This window comes from Phascolarctos cinereus, unplaced genomic scaffold (genome assembly GCF_003287225.1).
Source record: "Phascolarctos cinereus isolate Bilbo 61053 unplaced genomic scaffold, phaCin_HiC Scaffold_2;HRSCAF=192, whole genome shotgun sequence".
Taxonomy (NCBI): Eukaryota; Metazoa; Chordata; class Mammalia; order Diprotodontia; family Phascolarctidae; genus Phascolarctos; species Phascolarctos cinereus.
Genome location: NW_027555625.1, coordinates 255261443 through 255285184, shown reverse-complemented (window position 1 = coordinate 255285184; position 23742 = coordinate 255261443). Strand labels below are relative to the sequence as shown.

Here is a 23742-nt window from a genome sequence, read left to right as displayed (position 1 = left end):
GAGGGTAAAAAGAATCAGCTGTTGCCATCCTCAAACAAACAGAATCCCTTCCTGCTTCCGCAGGGTCCAGGCCTTAGCATCAGTCTTTCCTAAGCCACCCTTTTCTCTGTCATGAAGTAGAGGGACCTGGGTACATGCACAAAGTAGAGACCTCCACACTCCACTCCACTCCCAAGACAGACTTCTAAGAAACCTGCTAGTGTGTGTGTGTGTGTGTGTGTGTGTGTGTGTGTGTGTCCGCATATATGTTTCTATGTGCAGAAATTAATAGTCTGCCTCCTGCCCCATGACAGGTGCAAAGAACCACACTGCCCCTCTTGGGGTGAGGGGCCCCGCCACAGTTGTTTTCCACTTCCTGCTGTGGCCTCTGCCTATCCATGCCCTTTACCGGATGGGGTAGACTTGAGCCTCCATTTTTCATTTCAGGGGAAGGCACAGACAGGATGGCTATCATGCCTGCCATACCAAATGCCAGACATACATTTTGTCCTCACTTCAATCCGTTGTCCCTATGGCCACCCCCAAGGGCCATGGCCAGCCCACTTGAGTGGTTTCTACTGCTCCCACCACCATCTCTACACTCCCAGTATAGCTATGGTTCCATCCCTCAGACTTCTAGGTCCATTGAGCTGGTTCAGGAGGGGAAGCTGGGCATTGGTCAAAGAAGCCTCAGAATGTTTTCAGGCTGTTGAGGAAAACCTTGTAGGATCTCCATTTGGCTCCTTTCCCTCCCTACCCAACCACTAGAGATCTCCCAGAGCGTTCAAGTACCCCCTCAGGGACCTGGTGACCCATACCATCCAGAGAGATTTTGTAATCATGCCAGTGTCTGGGCCCTCTGCTTTAACTCCACACCTACCGATTCTGCCTAGTACTATTTCTCGGTGGCCAGGGCTGGTTTTCAGACCCAGTTCCTCTTCTTGGTTCCTATTATAATTACTACCCAGGAAAGGGGGCTGGTGGTGGGAAGGGGGGCAGGCAGTAGTGGAAGGCCCAGCAGCCCATCAATCCCCTTTCCCCCTCTCCATTCTCTTCAACCAACCCTCTCTCACACACCCTCCAATCTATTCCAGTCACATAACATAACTCAATCTGCCCACTTCCCTGTGAACTCTCATAGAATCACAAAATATTAGTGCTGGAAAGGACCCTAGAAATTGTCTATTTGTTTTAAACATGAAGAAACTGAGGCCCAAAGAGGGTGAGGGACTTGCCCCAAGTCACACAGCTAGTCGAGCTTGGATTCCCATCTAGGTCTTCTGGTTTTAAGCCCAGTGATTACCATCATCATCATCATCATTATTATTATTATTATTATTATATAGCTATTAATTATATTAGTTATTATGTATAGTCAACACTATGTGCCAGGTGGTTAAGCATTACAATTATCACATTTGATCCTCACAATAAGCCTGGGGAGGTAGGTGCTATAAATTATCCCCATTTTGCAGATGAGGAAACTGAGGCAAACAGAGGGTAAGGGACTTGCCCAGGGTCACACAGCTAGGAAGTATTTGAAGTTACATTTGAACTCAGGACTTCTGACTCCAGGCCTTGTGCTCTACCCAACTGTGCCACCCCACCCTCACAGCTGCACTGCCCTCTCCCCCTCTCCCCACCAACACACTTCTACAAGGTCCCATTTCCCAGCTTCAAACCCCTTTGACACCTTCAGAAGATTTTAGACTGTCATCTACCCATACCAGGTAGTCTTGGGGACCATCTATTCTAAGCCTTAATTTTACAGACAGTGAAAGTGAGGTTTGGAGACATGAAAGGCTCTTACTCTAGGTTACTAATTTCCCAATAGGTCTGTTCTGTTTTTCAGTAGAGGGCATTCTTCCTGAGGGCAAGAATCACGGCTTGCCACACATACCCCCTCACCCCCCTCCCTCCTCCACCTTACCCTCTTCCTCCACGTGCCCTCCCCTCCCTGTTGACTAAGCACTCGCAGACAAAAATCTCTGAGGCTTCTTCAGTTCAAGCTCTGAGGTTTTTATTTGTGTATTGTGTTTCCTTTACCACTATATGGCAGGTATGAGTATGACATCAATGAATTAGTTTTCACTCATACTGAGAATCCATCTTCTCTTAAAAGCCCCTTGCACAACATAACACATAGGATTCAAGTTCTCATTTTATAGCAATGCCACTCAGTTACAGAAATGCTGATAAAAATCACCACAGAGTGCCCCATCACCACACACATACACACACACACACACACACACATATACACCTGTGCGTGTGTGTGTGTGTGTGTGTGTGTGTGTGTGTGTGTGTGTGTGCAGGAGGACTCAATGTTACAATATTAGAGCTGTGAGAGATATTATCATCTCAACTTTTCCATTGCATGAATGGGAAATTGAGCCCCAGACAGGAGTGACTTGTCCAAGGTCATATATCCAGTCAGTGGTCCAGCCTGGACTTAAATTCAAGTTTTCTGACTCCCAAGTTTAGTGTTATTTTTCAGGAGTCTGGTTTAGTAACAGAGGGAAGAGGAATAGGAGTAAAAAGGGTGAAGAGAAGAGGAAGAGGCCAAACATTAGGCCCTGTCTCTCCTCATGGTGTCACAAGGAGGTACCCCAGGGATCCAGGGTCCATCCAGGGAAAGTCTCTGGGGGCAGACTTCTAGTCCCAAATGGCAGCCCTACATTTCACCATAACCTTTATGGTTGGGGAAGAATTTAGCAGCTAGCCAGGTCAGCTCTGGTCATCATGATTTAAACCAGGCCTCTAAGTCTCTATAGATCTGGTCCTGGGACAGATGGGGGTAGCGGACACAAATGCCACAGAACCGCTCCCTCCAGTCACTGTAGAGCCTCACAGCTAACCTTTCACGCCATACAAAGAAGCGTTGGTAACGACTGGCATTCATGCTCTTCAAGAAGGTGGCCAGTTCCTGGGCTGAGCTGAAGTCATCCACATGGACAAAGGAATCAGCTGGCAAAAAGGCCTCATAGGTAGACCGAGGAGGACCTAGTACCACAGGCACGACCCCTGCACCCAGGGCATTTCTCCATAACTTCTCAGTGATGTAGTCCCGGTGCTGAGAGTTCTCAAATGCCAGGTAGAATCGGTAGGGGGCAAGAGTGGGCAAGAGGCAGTCTGGGCAGAGTGGTTTCTTGTTGGCACGGCCAAATACATCCACCTGAAGATGTTTAGATAATTGGTTGTATAGTACCACTCGCTTCTGGGTCCGCTGGTAGTTACTGATGACCCAGGCAGCCATCCGGTTCTTAGTTGGCACAGGGGGAGCAGGCCCATGCCGGGGCACCAGCTCTCCATAAGGCACAAAGATGTCAGAGTCCCTCCGGTAGGTCATGACCCAATTGAAAATGTTATGGTAACGGGAAAGCCCATGAGTATTGCTTGGAGACTCCAGGTTAGTCCACACCCAAGGCTGCCTGAGGGGCCTGTGAGCCAAAGGCAGCCGGACAGCCCCATTCTGGAGTTCATGGTGGTGGAAGACAACGATGTCAGCCTGGCTCAGGAGGCTATGGTTGGTGCTGAGCCAGCAGTTGACCACACCATAGTGAGCACAGACATCGCCATCTAATGGTAAAGACTTGTTAAAGGGCCAGTGCCAGATGAGGACCGTGAGCTTAGAGCTTGGCTGGAAGGCCCCACTCAGAGACCACGTCCCAGTGCCCCATACCCTGCTCGAGGGCAGGAGATGAGATATCAGGAGCCAGAGAGCTATGAGCAGCGCCATCACAGCCATGGCTTGATGGGAGAACAGTCTGTAGGTGGGCATTGTCTAGGGCATCGAGTCTGGGCAGTGTCTTGGACCCATCTGACTCCTTGTTGTCTCTAGAATAGAAGGTCACATAACTTATGTGGGCCCATGGAAGTTATTCTGGGGGTCAGGGAGGGATAGGGAACTTTAGGGCTAAAGCGACAGAAGGATAGTAGAAAATGCATGTGACCGAATCAGAATACCAGGGTCCTAGTCTATGGTCTCAGTCTCCTCATCTGTAAAATGGGAATAATATTCATATTACTAGTTTCACAGGGATACTGTGAGAATAGTATTTTGGAAAACATAAAGCTGTATATAAATATGAGTTATTATTGTTGTTGTTACTCTGGTCTTTGTGCTTAGGCTCCCAGAAACTAGGGGTAGGAAAGGAAGGTGAGAAGCTCTATGAGTGTCCCCCCACCTGGGTCCAGAAGGGGAAAGGATACCTGGACTCTGGTTACAGACATTAAGACAGAATAGGAGCAGGAGAAGATGAGACAATGACCTTCCCTAACCCCAGGAGCCTCTCCCATGGATATCTGCCCCACCTCAACACCGGGCCCCACCCCCCACTAATTCTTCTCTACCATCCTTTCATAGGCAGCTCTAACACCTAGCCAAATCTCCGATTTACTTTCCACATCCCAGTTATGTCTCTTGTCTCCCCTTTCCCATCACCCTCCCACAATCACTACTCAGATCCAGAACCCTATCTGGGATCTGACTGAGCTGGTCTTTGCCCAACAGAATGGACCAGTAGACTCACTTTCATTGTGCATTCACAGTCGTCCTGAAATCACAGCCATCCTGAAATCAATCACAGCCGTCCCAGAATCGCTGTGGTCTCGAATCACAGCCCTACCAAATCGTTGCTGCCTAAGATGTGCCTGCTGTCTATCACTCCTGGTCCTTGGTGGTGGAGTGGAGGTCACCTTCCTGCCAGATTCTAGAATAGAGTCACCTTTAACGGCTGTCACTTCCATCTGCCTGCTGGCCACACCCACACACTCCCCCCCAGCCACGCCTCAGCTCTACCCAGGACCCTGCATGGCTGTTACTTGGAATGAAGAGGAGGTGGGGAGGTGCCTCCTGAGAGCAGGATGGCCCCATGAGGAACTTTGAACTCCTTCCCCTGGACTCTAGCCCCTAGTCTCTCCTCCAGGAAGACCTGGGGCCTTTGCCTGAAGAGATTCTGGCTTTTCCCACCTGGGATCCCTCCCTTCCTGACCTCATCCTCATCTCTCACCCTCCTTTCCCAGGAGTCAAACCAGGCCAGGGTAGGCAGGGGAGAGTCTCCAGCTGGTCTTACAGAGTGTAGACTTTGGGGAAGGGGCAGTTAGGGCACGAGGGGGCAGAAGGAATGAGGTATTGCCTCCCCACCTTCCTGCCATCCCTCTTCCAGCCAGCCCAATTGAGAATGATCCTCCTACCACCTCCATCCCTCCCAACCTGCCCCTGCCGACTTGGGGACTTGGGACTGTGTCCTGGAGTACGGCAAACTCCCGAGTGGAGCCACACAAGGAAGTCTCAATGAGAGCACAGCTTGCTGACTCAGCTTGTCAAAGCTTCTGTAAAAGCTGGTCTGTAAAGGCTTGGCCCCAGAGCTCCCTGTTTGCCCTCTGGGCTAGGGCAACAGTCACAAGGTGGCAAGGACTGGGTAGAGAACACTAATCAGAAAAGGGAGCACCCAGAGATTTCCTGGTACTCACCTTCCCCTCTCCCTGGGACCTCACTTAGGGAGGGGGAGGGTTGTATCCCTCCACCCCACCAGAGCCTACCGTTAAGCTCAGCCCCTGCTTACTTCTTCCTTCTGCTTTTCATCACCCACTTCCCCCTCCTCCCCCATCTGTGGGTTCCCAGAGACATACCCTCCCCTATTCTATTAAGAGGTCAGCAACCTTTTTCCTCTCTCTTAGCCCTGGCCCTGCCTCCTGCCCAGAAAGTGCCTCACAGAGGACAGAAGAGCCAAGTAGGGCGACCCTGCCTTCCTTGGGATCACAAGATCATAGATTTACAATTGAAAATGATCTCATAGGTCATCTGGTCCAACCACCCACGTTTTACAGATGAGGGAACTGTAGCTCAGAGAGGTTGTCATTTGCTTAACCAAGGTCACAAAGTGACTTTGATGCGAGGTGGGATTTGAACCCGGGTCCTCTGACTCCAAATCCAGGTGCACTTTCTTCTATACCACAATGCCTTCTGAGCAAGGGTTTCCTAGTCCTATCCCACCCCCTTCTACAGTACATATATTAAGCAAAGGATTAGGCAGAAGATATGGCTATCTTTGTCCTCAGAATCCAATGTCTCTGTGCATCATGGTAGATGTGACTCAAATGCCTACCCAATGCCAAACTGCAGGGTCTCTAGCACCCTGCATCAGCGAACTGGAAGAGGAAGAACTGTCCCTTGTCTCCTCAGTTGTGATTCCCAGCTCTGTGTCTACAGAGACACCCAGCTGCAAATGACCATACCTAAGCCATGCCCATGCAAATTCTAGAGGAGTCCTCCCATCCCTGAATGACTCCAGTATGCTCCAGAATCAAGGGAAAGCAAAAAGTATCACATGAGACTGATAGGGTAGCATCTGGGTAATGCCCCATAGGGTAAACCTGATTAAGGTGTTTAGAATACTATGATGGTGGAGAGGTCCTGGAATGTGAGGGCCCAATGCAGGATGAGAAAAAGGCACCAACCTTACAGGTCCCAGAAGTGAGTATTAGATCTGCAGTCAGGGACCATGGCTTTTCTTAGATGACCTATGTGACTTTGAACAAGTCACTACTTTTTCTGGGTCTGGGTTCCTTCATCTGTAAAATGACTGGGACTAGATGATTGCTGACCCAGTTCCTCAAAATGTCTAAGGGCCTTTTCAGCTCTGAATCTGCAATTCTCTGATCCCATAAGATGCTTCTTGGCCATCTACAAAGCATATGGCCTTGGGTGTCACCTTCCCTCCTCCCTTTTCTAGCTCTCCTTTAAGTGTGGCCTTCCCTCATTAGTATCTAAGGTTCTTGAGGGCAGGAATTGTCTAGTTTGCTTGTATTTGCATCTGCAATATTTAGTACAAAATGCATTCCCCTTTTAATAAAAATGTGCTCACTCTCTCCTCTGTCTCTGTCTCCGTTTCTCTCTGTCTCTGTCTCTCTTTCTTTCTCTCTGTCTCTGTCTCTCTTTCTTTCTCTGTCTAGCTCTCTCTCCCACCCCACTTTACCCTAGGGTCACATAGGACCATCAGTAACTATCAGCATAGGAAACCTCAGATCCTAGAGGGGTAGAGAAGAGCTGGCAAAAGTTCAGACTAGGAAGGTGGTAGTAATGACTCAGGCATGTTGGCTATTCTTCAGGGGGCCGCAAGGCTCAGGGGCTTTCCAAGCTGGGGAAGGGGAAGGAGCCATTCCGTCCTTGTGACGCAGTGAGGGGCCCAGTTGTCCTGCCAAAACCTCCTCTGGGGGAAAGAAACAGAAAAGCTGATGATTCCCTGGCCCTACACCAGGCAGATGGTAAGAGATACCTAGTAATCACTGACCCTCTCTTTTGCTTCTGGGATGGGGACTATCCCTTCTTGCCTGTGTTCCCCTGTCCCTATTTCAAAAAGAAAAGTCTCTCACACACACACACAGAGTCACATACACAGAATTGGAGATCTGGAAAGTTCAGGATGATAGGAAGATTCATGGCTGGGAGGGACATTAGACACCATTGAATACAATCTCTTCATTTTAGAAATGAGGAAATTAAGGCACAGACAAATAAAATGACTTTACCTAGGGTCACATAGTGCCTGTCACTTATTTGAACCTAAACCTTCCTGACTACGGGTTCAGAGCCCTATCCACTATACCATGCTGTCTCTCTTAAGATCCTAGAGTTAGAGTTGGAAGTGACTTTAGGGATGACCTAGTTCAATTCCCCCCTACCCATTTTATAGATGAGGAAACTGAAGCAAAGAGGGTTGGACTTAAAGTTTTAAGTCTTAAGTGGCAAAGACGAGATTGGAACTGAGGCCCTCCTATTCCAAATTCAGGGCTCTTTCCACGTGCTGGGATGCTGGTTCTTTCCATTTTTATGGCTTCCTTGCTTATGAAAGCCTGAAGAAGCTGGAGGAGCTGTCGCACAGTTAGGGTTGGGTGGGGGTTCAACCTAAATGGTCATCCACCTGGGAGTACTGGTCAACTTCCCAACCAAAAGTGAAGTTCTCAGATCCTTTTCATCCTTATCACTGGGAATGTCACCTGGACCAGAAGATAGAGAGACAGAGCTAGAACAGGGTGGGGGAAACTGGGAAAAGGAACTCATTGCCTGTCAATTTCCCCTCCCCACTTCCCTAAGTTCTCTCCAGGTGTGTGCTACAGCCAGTTCCTGCAGGACACCTCTTTGTTAAATTTTCCAGCATGAGCTTTTACACCTTTGAAGCTGGCGAATGCTACAAATCATGCTATCCATATCCAAAGAAAGAACTGCGGAGTTTGAATGTAGATCGAGGCGTACTATTTGCTATTTTTTTCTTCTGTTTTGTTTTGTTTCCTCTTTTTGGTGGTTCCTCCTATCGGTTCAAATTCTTCTTTACAACATGACTAATGTGAAAATATGTTTAATAGGAATGTATATGTAGAGCCTCTATCAGACTGTGTACCATCTTGGGGAGGAAGGGGGAGAAAAATTAAAAACTCAAAAGCATATGGAAGTGATTGTTGATATAAATTAACTAAAAATAAATAAATAAATGCTACATATCTGCTGGATTTGTCATTCGTTTTTGTTTTTTTAAATTGACTAGACTTAAGTGATAGTTATTGTTGCTCAGTTGTTGTCGTTGTTGAGTTGTTTCAGTCTTGCCTGACTCACTGTGACCCCATTTAGGGTTTTCTTGGCAGAGATACTGGAGGGGTTTGCCATTTCCTTCTCCAGCTCATTTTACAGATGAGGAAACTGAGGCAAACAGGGTTAAGTGACTTGCCCAGGGTCACACAGTTAGCAAGTGTCTAAAGCCAGATCTTAATTCAGGAACATGAGTTTTCCTGACTCCAGGCCCAGTGCTCTATCCATTGCGCCATCTAACTGCCCTAATTGATGAAGGAAAATGTTAATAATTCATATTAAACTTAAAAGTATGTTGAGTGTACATCCCCCCTCCCCCCACCCATCAGTTGTTAAACATTTACCAGCATATTCCTGGATCTCCTAGCCAGGAGCCTCAGGATGAAAAACAGAGTCATATTTCTTTCCTTCTCCTCTCCCAGACAACAGTAACCTGGTCCAAGACTAGGTGGTCTCCCCCTATCTGATGGCACTCTAGAGAAGAGGTACCATCATGCCTGGTGCTGGGGAAAGGTTTCCATAAGTGAAAGAGATCACAGACCCACAGACTGGCCTGTCTTCATGGCCTAGGGGATCTGCAGCTCAAGCATGATCTTGAACAGAGCTGTGAGCACTATTTCCACCTGCCCCTGCCCCTGTTAATTACCTAGGTGAAATTTACCAGGCCCACAGGGAACTTTCCCTTGAGGGAAGTTTTATTGGCATGGTACCCAGCTGGCTCCAGTCCTCTCTGACACTACCACCTTCTACCCCTTGAGAATAGAACACCTTGTCCAGAAGATCCAAGTGCTTCCAGGGATCTGTTGTGCGAGATCAGAGATAATGACACTAATTCACCCCACCTGGAGCATGCAGTTAGTTACTGGGGCTACAGAGAGGAGCTAGAAGAGTGGGCTTCATCCACATCCTTGTTATTGGTAGTGTCTGACAATTTGTGACCCCATTTGGGACTTTCTTGGCAAAGATATTGAAGTGGTTTGCCATTTCCCTCTCCAACTCAAAGGAATAAAAGAAATAATTATAAAATAGGACCTGTAACAGATTAAAGGTAGGGGGATCATTTATTCCATTGAAGTCCTGGGTCACATTCTGTTAGAAGGCAGGAGAATCATTAGGTCAAGTAAGGTTTTGTTGTTGTTCAAGTCATGTTCTACTCTTCATGACCCCATTTGGGGCTTTCTTGGCAAAGATACTGAAGCAGTTTGCCATTTCCTTCTCCAGCTCATTTTACAGATGAGGAAACTGAGGCAAACAGAGTTAAGTGACTTGCCCAGCTAGTAAGTATTTGAGGCCAGATGATGAGTCTTCCTGACTCCAAGCCCAGCACTTCATCCACTGCACCACCTAGCTACCCTGAAATAAGGTACCACACCTCAAACTTCATCACAACCCCCATCTTTTGGCACTGATCTGGGCAAACTGTCTAACCCTCTACAGGCATACTGGACAGCAATGTCATTACGGTTCCCTCTGGTTATGGTGCTAAGTCACTACCATCACTGCTGTGACTTCCAACTTGGGGCCATGATTGTTTTATTTCATGAGAGTTAATCATAACTAGCCAGCCCCAGGTCCCAAACCATGCTTCACCCAGACTATCTTCTTGCCGTGTCAACACAGTCATACCCCAACACTCCCTCCTCCCTTTCTGAAAACAGTAATCAAATCAATACCACTATTGCATGTAAAAAGGGTATGTTTGGGGGGAAAAAAAACCAACTACCTTAGGGTTCCACTCATCATCCTTGTGACATCCTAGACCAAAACAACTCCTCTAAATATGTGTAGTCTAGGGGCAGCTAGGTGGCGCAGTGGATAGAGCACCGGCCCTGAAGTCAGGAGTACCTGAGTTCAAATTCAGCCTCAGACCAAACACTTGACACACTTACTAGCTGTGTGACCCTAGGCAAGTCACTTAACCCCAATTGCCTAAAAAAAAAAAGTGTAGTCTTTCCCATTAGAATATAAGTTCGTTGAGGGCCAAGACAACATCTGTGTTATGTTTGTTATCTCTAAAGGCCAGCTGGTAGTACAGTGGATAAAGAGCCTTGTAGCTGTGTAACCCTGGGCAAGTCATTTAACTTCTGTTTGCCTCACCTTCCTCAACTGTAAAATGGGGATAACAATAGCTCTTATCTCAAAGGGTTGTAGTGAGGATCAAATGAGATAAAAGTACTTAGCACAGTGCCTGGCACCTAGTAGGTGCTTATTTCCATCCTACTGTTTAGCGCAGTGTCTGGTACATATTAAGCTGTTTACCAATTTTTTTTCATTCATTCTTTTATTCATTCATGGTCTACAGTAAAAGGTTTCAGGTGGGTGAAGATGCCACTTCTGGACTGGGGATGATTGAAAATCCTTGGATAGCATCGGGAGAACAAAGCACTGGCCAAAAGAACTTGGGAACAGGCATCTGCTCAGCAACCAAGATTGGGCCTTGGCCATATATTCCTGCTTTGATTCCACAGCTTTTGACCAGCTTTGGGTTTCCTCCCTAGTGAAACCCATACTCCTGAGGCTATCATTACTCTGGGATGCTTCACAGGTCTCTGTCTTTTTTTTTTTTTGAGACTGTATCGCTCTATCCCACCAAGGCTGAAGTGTGTTGGACACTCAAAGGCCTTATCCCACTCCTACTGGCACAGAAGCTTTGGCCTACTTCCTTTCTGACCTGGGCCAGTTTGACCCTCCTTAGGCAGCCTCTGCTCCCGGAAGCTCACTATATTAGTGCCAGAAGGACTTAGTGGGGATAGCAGATCAACTCTAGTCTGACTGCAGCTCTGAACCCCCTAGCTCAAGAAAACCATCAGCCTCCAGCCGTAGCAGGTATTTCAGGCATTTGCCACTATGCCCACTTCAAGTCCACCCCTGTCTAGAGCTGGGCCTCCATCAGTTAGTTATCTGAGACCACAGGGGCCTGCAATCTTAGAATTGCCAAGGGGTGGGGGGGAAGAGGAGGAAGGAAGCAAACGGCTGATGGGGAGATACCTGGTATCCCTCAGGGATATCAGAAGGGTTTCTGCAACCAAAGATAGCTTCCCCAGTCAGAAAAAACTGCAATCAGCTGGTGAGGTGGGGTAGGGGGACAAGTATCTGAGCTGGCCAGCCCCAGGGGTTGGTACTTGCAGGTGTCAGTACTGATGGCCATTGAGTAGGAAGGGTGGATTCATGTGTGGGTGTTTGCATGCCAAAGCGTTAACACCAAAAATGACTTTCAAGCTTTCCTTTTTTCTATAAACCAAGGTCACATTTAATGGCTGACATTTACATAGCACTTTAAGGTTTGCAAAGTGCTTTATATGGGTTCTATTTTTGGATCCTAGTTAGATGCTAATACTATCCCCATTTTACAAATGAGAAAACATTGGAGGCTGAGGGAGGGTCAGTGACTTGCCCAGGGTGACACGGTGAATAAGTAAAGAATAAGCAGGATTTGGACTCAGGTCTTTTAGGTGCACTACCCATTGCACCACCTCAGAATTAGAGATATTTCAGTGTTTCAGTTCTCAAGGATTGCAGGGCATGGCTTGCCCCAAAGGGATGGTGAGAGGGATCTGAGGGTTTACCCTTCTTATCTCTGTTTAGGATAATAATAGTTGATATTGACATGATGCTAAGTGCCAGGCACTGTGCTAAGGACTTTACAATCATTATCTCATTTGATCCTTACAACAACCCTAGGATTGTTGTAGATGCCATTATTATACCCATTTTTATAGATGAGGAAACTGAGAAAAACAGGGGTTAAACAACTTGCCCAGGGTCACACAGCTAGCAAATGTCGGAGGCTGCATTTGAACTCAAGTCTTCCTGACTCCAGGCCCAGTGAGCTACCTACAGCACCACCTAGCTACCTAGGATGTGGAAGATCATCAGTCAACTACTGGCATCAGGGTGCTACAGAGAAAACTATTTCACCTGGGCTGGGCAGAGCAGAGCACAATCAAAATTTTGCAGAGAGAGAGCAATCTTCACAATAGTTTAGCTATGTGAAGTAAAACTGCAAAATCATAATAAATTGTATCGGTTTCTGTGTCTAATTAGCATGACCAATACCAAGGGGAACAGCTCTGAGGCTTGTCCCTCAAGGTATTTTAAGAGTCTTCAAGGAGGTAGTTACATACAGCTTTCTTAGCAAGCAATGATTTACTAGGATTGCACTTGTAGTTGAGGGGTAAATAACAGACTTAATCTTATATACATTATGAACTAGGATAGAGAACTATAAAGAGTAGTTAAGGAATACATTGCAACGGTTAGTTTTGTTGCTCTTGCTAGAGTCTAACATCTGGGGCAGCTGGAACTCTCTCCCCCTCCCTTTGTACTAGGGATAGAGAACACTGGACTGTCAGGTGCACTGAGCTCTAGTCCCAAACATCACGCCAAGCCTTGGCAAGTTACTTAATTTATCTGGGTCTCAGTTTCCTAATCTGTAAAATGAGGAGCTTCAAGTTTGCTCCTCAATCTGGCGTTCTACGATGCTGTTTTACTTCCCCATCCCAGTCTGAAGGATTCTTTTCCACTCCAGCCAAAGGTAAATCCAAGTAACTTCATCTCTTAGGCAGGAAGTAAGAGAAATGTTGCCAAAAAAAAATTCAGGAAGCTGAAGGAAATAATAGAGAACAAAAATCAGATGCCTGGAGGCAAACCTTGAGAGAAAGAGTTATTGTGGACTATTCCATCGCAGGCTAGCAACACTTTGCCAGAGCTCCTTCAGGGCAGATCCCACAAGGCCTAAGAGGTACCTCTAAATGCCCAGTACCTGGTATGGGATCTGTTTTCAGGTCTAAAACAGGAGAATTCAGCTCCAAAGAAGGAACACAAAGCATAAGAACTGGGGTGCTGTTACTGCAAAGGGAGCATCCTGTCTCTTTAAACATGCTAAGCCCCTAAGCAGCAAGCATTTACTAAGTGCTTACTATGTGCCTGGCACTAGGGTTACATAGACGGAAAGGATGCAGTCCCTCCCTCAAGGTTATATTCAGTTGGGATACATGTATATAAAAGAACTACAAGGTAATTTCACCAGAGAAGTCACTAGCTGTCAGTGGGGGAGATTAGTTTAAAAAAAATAAAATAAAACCCTCCTGTAGATTATAATTGAGCTGAGCTTTGAAGGGAACTAGGAATTCTAAGAGGCTGAGGTAAAATAGGAACGCATTTTAGGCAGGGGAAGGGGTCAGTTAATACAAAGGCACCTGAGATGTGAGAGTAGAAAAGTCTGGCTAGCTCATTGAATACAGTGGAAAAGTAAGTGGGGGCCAGACTGTGAACATTTATAAAATGCCAGGGAAGTTGGTATTTGTGCCAAGATATTATGAACATTGGGAACCATTGGAATTTATTAAGCTAAGGAATGCCCTGGCCAGTTAGGAAAGTCACTTTGGTAGCTGTGTGAAAGATGGATTAGAGAAAAAAGACCAGAGGCAGGGAGGCCAATTAGGAGGCTCCTGTGTTTCCTTTTACAGGATGGGTATGGTGGTTCTCCTGTAGCAAGCAGGGAAAAAAAAACCCAAACCTTAACCTATCTTGTGTTGTCTTTGGCCCACTGGGGACCTTGCTTCTTGCTACTAGACCTGGTATTCTTCCTGTTTGTGCTGCCAACCAGGCATAGGGTGCTTCCCGCAGGCCCCACCCTATACCCACAGACTGGCCTCTTCCCCTGGCACGCCTTTTGGGGATCAGTCAGCAAACATTTCCTGAGGGGCCCCTGAATACAGAATCAGGACTTGGCACAGAAAGGGAAACTACAGACCCAGGTTTTGGCTTGAGGAGCTTCTAGAATAGTGAAGGGGGTCAGCAGCAGAGAAGACAAGCCCCTGAAAGCTAGGGATGGAGCCCCCCCCTTAGGCAGCTAGGTAGTAAAATACATGAGTGCCAGGCTTGGAGTCAGGAAAGTCCAGAGTTTGAATCTGATCTCAGATATTGACTTAACCTGTCTGCCTCAGTTTCCTCAACTGTGAGAGGGATAACATCTACATCACAAGGTTGTTGTGAGAATCAAATGATATTTGTGAAACACTTAGCACAGAGGTCACTTAATAAATGCTCACTCTTCTCCTTTATAGCTTTTCCCTTTGATTACACACACACACACACACACACACACACACACACACACACACACACAGAGTTGTGGGAGCAAGGATGCATTTCTGGAGCTCACATTTCTCTATCCTTTGTGAATTTACCCCATTTTTGTCTCGTTCTGGGGTAGGAGAGAAAATTAAGTTTTTTTCCCCTTCATCTTTAACTCAGGACCGACTGACTTGACCTTTGCTCCAAATTCAAGTACTATGGATGCTCCCAGAACTGGGAAGATCTGTAACTTTGGTAATTACTAGAAGGACTTCTGCAGATAGAGGTTAGACTTGAATATTTGCCCCTCTATACAGGAACAGAATAGTCACAGCGGAAAATTGAGACTTTGGGGTAAATGGTATGTGGTTCTAAAATGGGTCAGCATGAAACAATGTCAGAAACAGGGAATTAGGGGAGGAGATTGAGTCAAAAGAGTAAGGCAAGGCAGACCACAAAGGTCATCTACTTTTTAGACTGGCTGCTGTGCTCATCTATTAAGCCTATTCCCCACATCCTTGCAGGGCAAGAGTTGAGAAAAAGAGTGCCACCTCTCAATCTGTTAATAAGCATTTATTAAGAGCCTAGCCTACTATGTGCCAGGCACTTTGATGAGCATGGGGGAGCCAAAGAAAGGCAAAAGGTCTCTGCTGTCTCTGAGTTCCCAATGCAATCTCAGACTCCAGTCTCAAAGTCCTGAAGGCTGCTCGCAGAGTACCATCAGAATATCAGTCATTCAGAGAGATGCCCCCCAACCCCACCCCAAGACATCTCTCCAGGATAGTCAATCCCTCCGAAGAGGCACAAACATCAGGCCTTGGGGAATGAAGGATGGGGACATGTAGTCTGATACAAATGTAAGCACCCCCAGATGATGCAGAGTGCCTCTAATAAGGGAGGAAAACAGCTGCATGAAATCAAGGCTCAAGAAGGCTGGAGAGCTAGAGATTGGTATGGAAGACACAAAACCTTGGAGGAGCTGCAGGGTGTGAACCAAGGGTAGAGGAGCCCCAGAAAGAGGTCAGGCTAGCCAAGGAGGGATGGTCTTTCCTCTCGCTTGGAAAATCAGTTTTATCACCCCCATTACCACCCCTCATTTTGACAGTATAAATGCATACAAAAATCAGTAAGGCATAAACAGGATTGAATGGAAGAGATTGCCCCCTGGTGGAACTCAGGGCAAACGCGCGCAGGCAGGCGATAAAGAAGCACTCACTACCTCCAAGGCCACTGGGGATAACACATAGCTCCAGAGTCACATGAGGACCCTTGTCTGCTGGGTGGGAACCCAGCTTAGTCAGGCAGACTCACCAGCCAGCCCCATCCCCTACCCCAAATTGTTTATTCCCCACAAGTCCCCATCCCAAATTAGTTGCAAAGACCAATCCAGTCAGTTACCACCCAACTTTTATTTCCAAACTGCCTCCCAAACCCATCACAAGTTTGGGAGTGTGAGGTGAAAGACGGGGGAGAAACAAAGACCTGAATAGTTTTTCAGATGCCCAAAAAAACCTAGATACGGGCAATGGAGGGGCAGAAAGAGAATCTAGGGTTAGGAAAAGGCCTGACCATTGTATCTCAGACAATGGCCAGTCAACAGGATAGGGCAAGTGAAGGAGGGGGGAAGCAAGAGGCATCCTGAGCCCCTAGTTCCTATAATGCTGATCCTGGCTCAGATGCCCCCATTAGGCATGGGCATGCCTGGGAGGCAGGGCTCACCCTTAGGAAAGGTAGACATATAGAGGGCAGGGGGCACAGGTGGCGGGGGTGCTGCATAGTTCTGGGGTACAGCAGCCGTTGGCAAGACAAGGGCAGTGCCTGGGGCCAGCTCATAAGGCAATGCTTCTCCATCTTCCCCATAGGGCAGAAGAAGCCGCTTACCCTTCTGCCTTCGGTTACAGAACCAGACTCGAACCACCTAGGAGGGTCAGAGAGGGGACTCAGGTCAGGCCCTTTGGTCTCCATCCAGGTCTGCTATCCCTGAATACTGTAACACTGCCCCCCTCGTTGCTGTCTACTGTCCAGCCTCCACCCCAGCCCAGCCCATAACCTGCCCGTGCCCAGGGGACCACGCACATCTTTGTCCAGGTGCAGCTCTTCTGCCAAGTCACAGATTTGCTGTGGAGTGGGCTTCCCACAACGCCTGAAGAAGCCCTCTAGGGTCCCCTTCACACTGGTCTCAATACTTGTACGACGTTTACGCTTTCGGGCCTGGGCTAGCACTTGTTCCATACTGCACATCTGGGGGGACAGGGCACAGCTAGAGCCTGGGGTGGGGGAAAGAGCAGCCTGGGCTTTGAAAGCCCAGTTCCTTCCCCTTCCTTCCCCCCACTCAATCTAGATGTCTCCACTCCACATATGGCGACTGTTCCATCCAAACCAGCTGTGAGGAGGCTGCTTCCCGAGAAGCATCTATCAGGTATGGGGGAGTGGGGTGAGGTGGGGGACATCTTACCTCCTGAGGGTTGTCCGTGTTCTCAACGGCTTGCAGCCACCTCTGAAGTAGTGGTTTCAATTTGCACATATTCTTAAAGCTCAGTTGCAGAGCTTCAAACCGGCAGATGGTTGTCTGACTGAACATCTTCCCTGAGGGCAAAGGTGGGTGCTCAACTCTGGGCTCCGGAAATGGGGGTCACTGCCCTCTAAGGTTCCCATCCTCATCTCCCAAAGACCAGGGCCACTGTTTCCTCCCTTCAGTTCCTACCAGGATGGCTTGGGGAAAATCAATGGGACTGGAGAGAGGAGTGACCAGGAGACAAAACCTAAACCCAACCCTTTGACTCCTCTTTGACCTTAGGGATGTTAATCAGGGGGACTCGGGAATCCCTATCATCTTATTCTCACTTGCTCCAGGATTACAACAGCTACCTCTATACCTCTGTTAATCATAACCTTCATCCCTGCCCCCCAACCCCATCACCGTTGTCCACTTCTCACCATACAGTGTGCCCAAGGCCATGCCCACATCAGCCTGAGTGAAACCCAGGGAAATTCGCTTGTGTTTCAGTTCTTTGGCAAACAGCTCCAGTTCCTCGGAGGTTGGGGTGTCCTGCAGAGGGTGAGGAATGGATGAAGTCTGAGGAACTCACTTGATAGCTTAAGTGAAAGGATCCTGGTCAAATGGCCCAGGAGACTTAACGAGGCCTGGAGTGTTCTTCTCCCTCCCCCACACATTTCAGGGCTAGGAAGAAGCCTCAAACTTCAGGACAAAAATCTCCACAGATCACAGAGTTTTTAAAGGAATTAAGGGTCCAAACTGGGGAACCCTTGGTCCAAAATGTACATTCCAGAGTTACAAACAGTGATTATTTTACAGAATCTGAAAACCAAAAGGACTATTTCATTCATTCAGACTTCCACTACTTCGTGAAGAAACAGAAGTGAAATGATTTGCCCAAGGTCAGATGGTTAGTAATCAGGGCAAAGAGACTAGCTAGAACATTCTACACCCATATCCTCTGCCAGTTTTCACAATACCAACAAAATCCCAACCAACATTAGGAAGGCTGTGGCAACAGAAAGGAAAAATTTTTACCCCCCTTTGTTTGCACTAAACTACATGGATGTGCACACAGAAGTTCGAATACAGATCACCCTAAGCACTAAGACCGACATACTCTGGGTCCAAGTACAAGAAAAATGACTGAGGGGCTGAAGGTGGTTCTATGAGGAGACAAAAGACCAGTCTCTTGTCTGGAAGGAAGGCCAAGAGGCCCAATGTTGGAGTCTATAGATCCCAGAGGGGGGCCCAGTTTACTTCCAGAGCTAACAAAGTAGAAAATAAACCAAAAGACCCCGCACCTCTGATGGACCAACTCAGCGGATCTGGCATTACATAGATTGGGATCCCCACAAAGTTGGGGAAAATCCCCAGTGACAATTATAACAGGGGAGTTGGGGATTTTCTGGCCTGGGTGACCTGGGAAGGAAAATCCAGTCTAGCTTTCTAAAACCATACTATGGCTGGGGGGGAGGGGCCAGGTAGATAGGATCTTAAGTCTAGGGGATGGTGGACTCTGCTATTTCTACAGGGCTGTGTAAGGCTCCAGAATCTGATGCTCCCAGATGTTTCCCCTTCCCCAGTAAGAGACTCAACCCTGAAGGGAGATAGTATCGCCACAGGTTATCCTGCAAGCTTACGCGGCCCAGAATCCCTCCCTTCTCCTTTCTGTCCCTTTCTGGGACAAGGCCTTAGGCAAAATAAGCCTAGGCGACTCTGGATCTGGATTTCCCGCCCAGCTCAGCTGAAGCCAGTGGAGAAATCCATATTGGAAATATACTATGTTTTCTTACCTCCTCTCCGCTGTCGCTAGATGGGATGCCCTCCTCACTGGCTGCCCCGCTTGAACCGCTGGTGCTGCTGACGCTGCTACTGACATTACTGCTGCTAACAATGCTGCTGCTGCTGCTGCTGCTGCTGCCCAGCCCTGGCTGGGGCTGCTGGAGAGGGGCTGGGTAAAGGGGCCTGGGGCCCGGAAAGGTCCCCAGAGCCTGGAGAGGGTGAGGAGGGAGAGGGGGACCTGGCAGAGCCCCAGTGGGAACTGAGCCACTACTACCCAGGCCCGGCCAGAAGGGCCCCGTCCAGGCAGGCGCGTAGTAGGCTGGGCCCGGATGGGCGCAGTACTTAGCTTCGGGAACGATGGTCTCCCTGAGGTCCCGCTCAGGAGCCCCAGAGGATGATGAGGAAGGGGAAGAGCAGGATGAGTCTTCCTCTTTGGGTGGCATGAGGTGAAGGTTGTGGGAGGCACTGACCTGCCCGGCTTCAGCTGGGGGTGGGGGTGCTGAGAAGGCATACCACCCCTTGGTCTGGCTGGAGTCAGGGGTCGAGGGTCCCTCCAAGCTGTACTCACTCTTCACTGCTGAAGGGAAGGTAAAGAAGGTCTGGGCCGGCGGCTGGGGCTGGGATGGTCTGGGAGCGCTTCCCCCGACGTAGCCACCTTTACCGTAGTGGGAGGGCCCATCGGGCGTCATGCCCTGGCCCAGGCTGAAGCTGCCTGGAGGTAGCCCCTCGTGGTTAAACATGCCCAGCTTGACTCGGCTGGCTGTAGCCGAAGGTAGGACCCAGAGCTTCCCTCTCTGATGGGACGGCTTCTTTGCCTCTTCGTCTCGGTCCTGGACACAGATGTAGAGCCGCAGCTACTGGTGCTTGATCGACGGACTGGACTGGACTGGAAGTGCAGGCACTTGGATCTCAGAGTGCACCGTGGGGGCAAGGCCCCCTCAGACTTTGAAGAGGAGACTCTGTAGTCGCTGCTAGTGCTGGGGGACAAGCCTGACCCCTCCCCTCCCACCCAGGGCCCTAGAGCTTTCAATCATTATGTTAATAGCATCCCAGCTATTGGCCCTTTAAAACAATGGTGGGGGGGGGGCTGAGAATGAACTTGGGTATCCTTTGGCTGGGGCAGGGGTAGAGGTTCATTGGGTGGGGGACTTACTTGCTTTTAACTCCACCTCCAACCCCACCCCCTTCTCCCACCCAACCTCTGCACTGGTGGGAGGCAAGGAGGAGGCATTATTTACTGGTATTTAGAGCCTTATTGGGCCTCCCCTAGGGATTCAGAGCTCCTAAAAATGCAGGCTCCAGGAGCCCCACCATAAAGGCCTGAGTGCCAGTCAGGGACAATTGCTGGGGCCGTTCCTGGCCTTTCCCTGCCACACTCGTGAATGCAAATAACAATTTGTCTAATGGCCCTGAGTAGCTGGGGGGCTGACCTGGGAATTGAGGAGAACTCAAGACCACTTTTCCTGGAAAAAAAAAACCCAAAAAAACCCCCAAACCAAAAGAACCCCAGGGCCTCTTTGGGGATCTGTGGTAAAATGACATGTGTGCTAAAGGCCCACTAAACACTTGGGGATTGAACACACAAAGACAGACACCACCAGACAGACCCACACACAAAAACACATGCATATGACACAGAGCAAAGCACACATTCACATACACGGGCACTGACCCATCGATTCATGGAAACCCACATGCACAAGCTGACAGAAAGGTACATGCAGATACAGCCGACACAAACACCCTACACAATCAGCCTGACCTTTCTTATAATCCTTCCCCATCCTGATTAGAACTAAAACCTCACCACCTAATGACGACTGTTCCTTGATCAAGAAGGTCCCTCTCCCCCTTTCCCTTTCTATCTTCCTGCCAAGATGGGAGATTGAGGCACTAAAAGAAGGCAAGGGACGTCACAAGGTCATGGGGAAGTTATTATTAAGGGACAGAGAATGGGAGGGAAGGTGAGGTGGCTAAAGGGAGGGGCAGATCAGAACAGATACCTCCCTCTCCCTCAGGGAGGACTAGGTGGGGCTTGCCACCTCCCAGAATCTCTCCAGCCAGAGGCCAGACACGGAAGCTGATAAAGTTCCTTTAAATCTTAGAATCATTAACCTGGGGTGGAGGAAGACACAGACACAAAATCTGTGGGCCCCAAGAGATCCTTGGGTACTTTCCTAGGGACCATAAAACCCAGGATCTTCTTGCATAATAAATATCTTGTCCTTTAGGACCATCTCTGCAGGCCTAGCTTTTTTCCCCACAATTCACGGCAGCATCTCCACATATCTGCTAGACAAGTCCACAGGATGACTACCTCTACTCAAAGTCAAGATGTCCCAAACCCACCTCCCTCATCTCCCCTACCACCCCCAAAAACCCAAGCCACCTGACTTTATCTATATTCAAAGCCAGTTATCTTCGAGCCTTCTTCTTCCTTTGCTCCCCTCCATCTAATCACTTGTCTCTAACTTCAACAAATCTCAATAGACATCCTGAGGCAAGCTTCCTAAAGAGGCCTTCTCTTTCAATCTTCCCTACACTGGGGTGCCAGATTAATCCTCCTCAAGCATAGCTTTGATTATATCATTTCCCCTTCTTAGAAAATGGCAATGGCTCCACAACCATCACCAGAATCCTCAGTCCAGCATTCAAGGTCTCCCGGGAATTGGCCCGATTTCTCACTGCTTTCCTATACCAGCCAGGTGCCCAGCCAAACTAATCTATTCACTGTCTCTAAAGTGACTTAATTCAATGAAAATTATTAAAAGCCTAGCTGGGCGCAGAACTCTAGCAAGTTTAAATAAGACAGGCTGCCTAGTCAGAAGCCTACTAAAGCAGGTTATAACCCATACGCACCTAACTGTAAATCAAAATACAGAAAAAGTATGGTAAGAGGTGCCATGCCATTTGAGATCCAGTTCAACAAGCATTTATTAAGTGATGCTAAGTGCAAGGAATTGGGCTAGGAACTGGAGATACTGCCCTCCAGGAGCTTATAAACACTTTGCCTTTGCTGAGCCTCAGCTGATTGTTTCCTCTCCTGGAAAGTCCTCCACTTCCCAATCTCATTCTATCAAATTCATTCCCGTCTTCCAAGATCCAGCCGAGGTCCTATCTCATTCAGCAGGCATTCTTGACCACCCAGGTTCACACTGATCCCCCACCTTGATCTCCTCTTACACTTTCCCACCTCCACCCCTGAGAGGAAGGCAGTTTGATGTAGTGGAAATCTGACTGCATCAAGGGGTCAGGAGACCTAGCTTTGAGTTACTAGCCATGTGACCTTAGGAAGAAAGTCATTTACCTGTCTGAGCCTCTTTGTTTCTTCAATGGAGAGACAACACTTGCACTATCCGCCTCATAGGGTTTTAATGGGAAAATGTGAAAGTGTTTTGTAAATATTAAAGCACTACATAAATGTAAGCCTCTCTCACACAGTCCCGTATTGTGATGGGAGTCTTATCTCTCAAATTGGATTGTGAGGCAGTTGAGAAATACTGAATCAATGTTCATGCCTGATGCTCAAGGCTTTCCAAACCAATCCCTGGCTACCTGGTCTGGCACCCTCCCCTAAGAGTACTTCAGGCTCCATGGGACCTGTGCCCTCCCCCAACCACCCCAGGGCTCCAGGTCAGAGCAGAAGCCATTAGAACCCTGGTGGACCACACCGACACAGTTTTTAAAAGCATCTGCCTTAGGGGGAGAGATCATAGCCCTAGGTGAGGCTGGGGGAAGGGGCAGGGCTACAAGGAGCTCTTTTAGGAAGCAGCCCCACCTCAAGTCCCATCAGAAAACTGGAAGCCTCTCCTTTCAATCCCTGACACTGTAAGCTTAGGCCTTTGAAGGCAGGCTCTCAACTCCCCACTACCCCCACCAGCTCTTTCACAAACCCTAGGGAGCCCTCTTTCATCCCCACCTCCTCCAGCCTAGGGACTGTCTTTCATATCTGGAGGAGGCCAAGTTAAATCCTGCTTCCTCCAAACATACCCTACCTCCCCAATCTCAGAGCCAGCCGGCTTTGTCCTGTTGTTAGCTGCCTGTTGGGCACTGTCTAGGGATTCAGGCCAGTTGCCAACATTCCATGTTATGGGTCCTAAGGTCACCTACTTCTGGCTGCAAAAGAGGAAAGGGAAAAAAAAAGGTTTTAACTCTTCTTCCCTTCACCAAGGTCACTACCTTGGGTGGGTGGTGAACAGGTTTCAGGGAACAGTCAGTTCACTTTCCCCCAACTCCCCTCTAGACCATTTCAGGGCTACCAGCCCACCCCTGGGGGGGAGGGGTTAATCCTAGGCTGCACTTCAAGGCAGCCAGGCTACAGGACTTCCCCTCGTCCCCCAGTGAGGCCATTAGCATGATAACTATCCCATTCCCCCCTCCTACCCCCAGGGCCAGTCCACCCAAAAGGACAAGGCTCAAGTCCCCAGAAGCCTAGCCTAAAAACGTCCCAAGTCTACTAAGAGATCTTAAAACCTCTTAAGATCACAAAGCAGCAACCCCCCCATTCAAACCCCAAGAACTTAGACAGACTCCCCAAATCTTACACAAGACAAAAGATCACACAGAAACACACTTCTCCCCCCCCAATCACAGACTCCAACACCCTACAAAACCATATTCCCAAAGACCCCAAAATAGACCATAGACACAGGCCAAAGTCAACAAAGTGAGACCACAGACCTGACAAGAAATATTCCAATTAGAGACAAGGGCCCAGAGATTCAAGACTCAAAGCATCCAGACTTGGTCTCCCACAGCTCAGACTGCTTTCTACTCCATAGACCAGATTCCAAATCCATCCTCCTCAGACACAAGA

At 48.4% G+C, this 23742-nt stretch overlaps 2 protein-coding genes across 6 annotated transcripts; both read right to left on the bottom strand.

Moving 5' to 3' along the window:
• Positions 1-1982: 1982 nt before the first annotated feature.
• FUT7 (fucosyltransferase 7) lies at positions 1983-5551 on the bottom strand. Of its 2 annotated transcripts, XM_078149950.1 has the most exons (3): positions 5455-5551; positions 4512-4691; positions 1983-3816 (listed from the first exon to the last, which is right to left on the bottom strand). In XM_078149950.1, exon 3 carries the CDS (start codon positions 3758-3760, stop codon positions 2720-2722), a length of 1041 nt encoding a protein of 346 aa, XP_078006076.1. In that variant the 5' UTR covers positions 3761-3816; positions 4512-4691; positions 5455-5551; the 3' UTR covers positions 1983-2719. The 2 variants fall into 2 exon arrangements, with proteins under 2 accessions (XP_078006076.1, XP_020837475.1); XM_020981816.2 differs by lacking the exon at positions 5455-5551 and having other exon boundaries at positions 4512-5445.
• Positions 5552-16034: 10483 nt separating this feature from the next.
• Positions 16035-23701, bottom strand: LOC110205300 (POU domain, class 5, transcription factor 1.2-like). Of its 4 annotated transcripts, XM_020981807.2 has the most exons (7): positions 22922-23701; positions 22234-22286; positions 18938-19812; positions 17582-17693; positions 17100-17230; positions 16721-16885; positions 16035-16562 (listed from the first exon to the last, which is right to left on the bottom strand). In XM_020981807.2, the coding sequence occupies exons 3-7, from the start codon at positions 19664-19666 to the stop codon at positions 16317-16319; spliced, it is 1383 nt and encodes a 460-aa protein (XP_020837466.1). In that variant the 5' UTR covers positions 19667-19812; positions 22234-22286; positions 22922-23701; the 3' UTR covers positions 16035-16316. The 4 variants fall into 4 exon arrangements, with proteins under 4 accessions (XP_020837466.1, XP_078006074.1, XP_020837464.1 ...); XM_078149948.1 differs by lacking the exon at positions 22234-22286; XM_020981805.2 differs by having other exon boundaries at positions 18938-23042; positions 23607-23701.
• Between the last annotated feature and the right edge of the window lie 41 nt (positions 23702-23742).

Excerpts from the sequence above, each read along its gene's own strand:
- FUT7 (XM_078149950.1), bottom strand. The coding sequence starts at position 3,760 with ATGCCCACCTACAGACTGTTCTCCCATCAAGCCATGGCTGTGATGGCG.
- LOC110205300 (XM_020981807.2), bottom strand. The coding sequence starts at position 19,666 with ATGTTTAACCACGAGGGGCTACCTCCAGGCAGCTTCAGCCTGGGCCAG. Across the intron at positions 17,231-17,581 it reads GGCCTTGGGCACACTGTATG|GGAAGATGTTCAGTCAGACA; the intron begins GTGAGAAGTGGA and ends CTTTGCCCTCAG. Across the intron at positions 16,563-16,720 it reads AGCTGCACCTGGACAAAGAT|GTGGTTCGAGTCTGGTTCTG; the intron begins GTGCGTGGTCCC and ends TGACCCTCCTAG.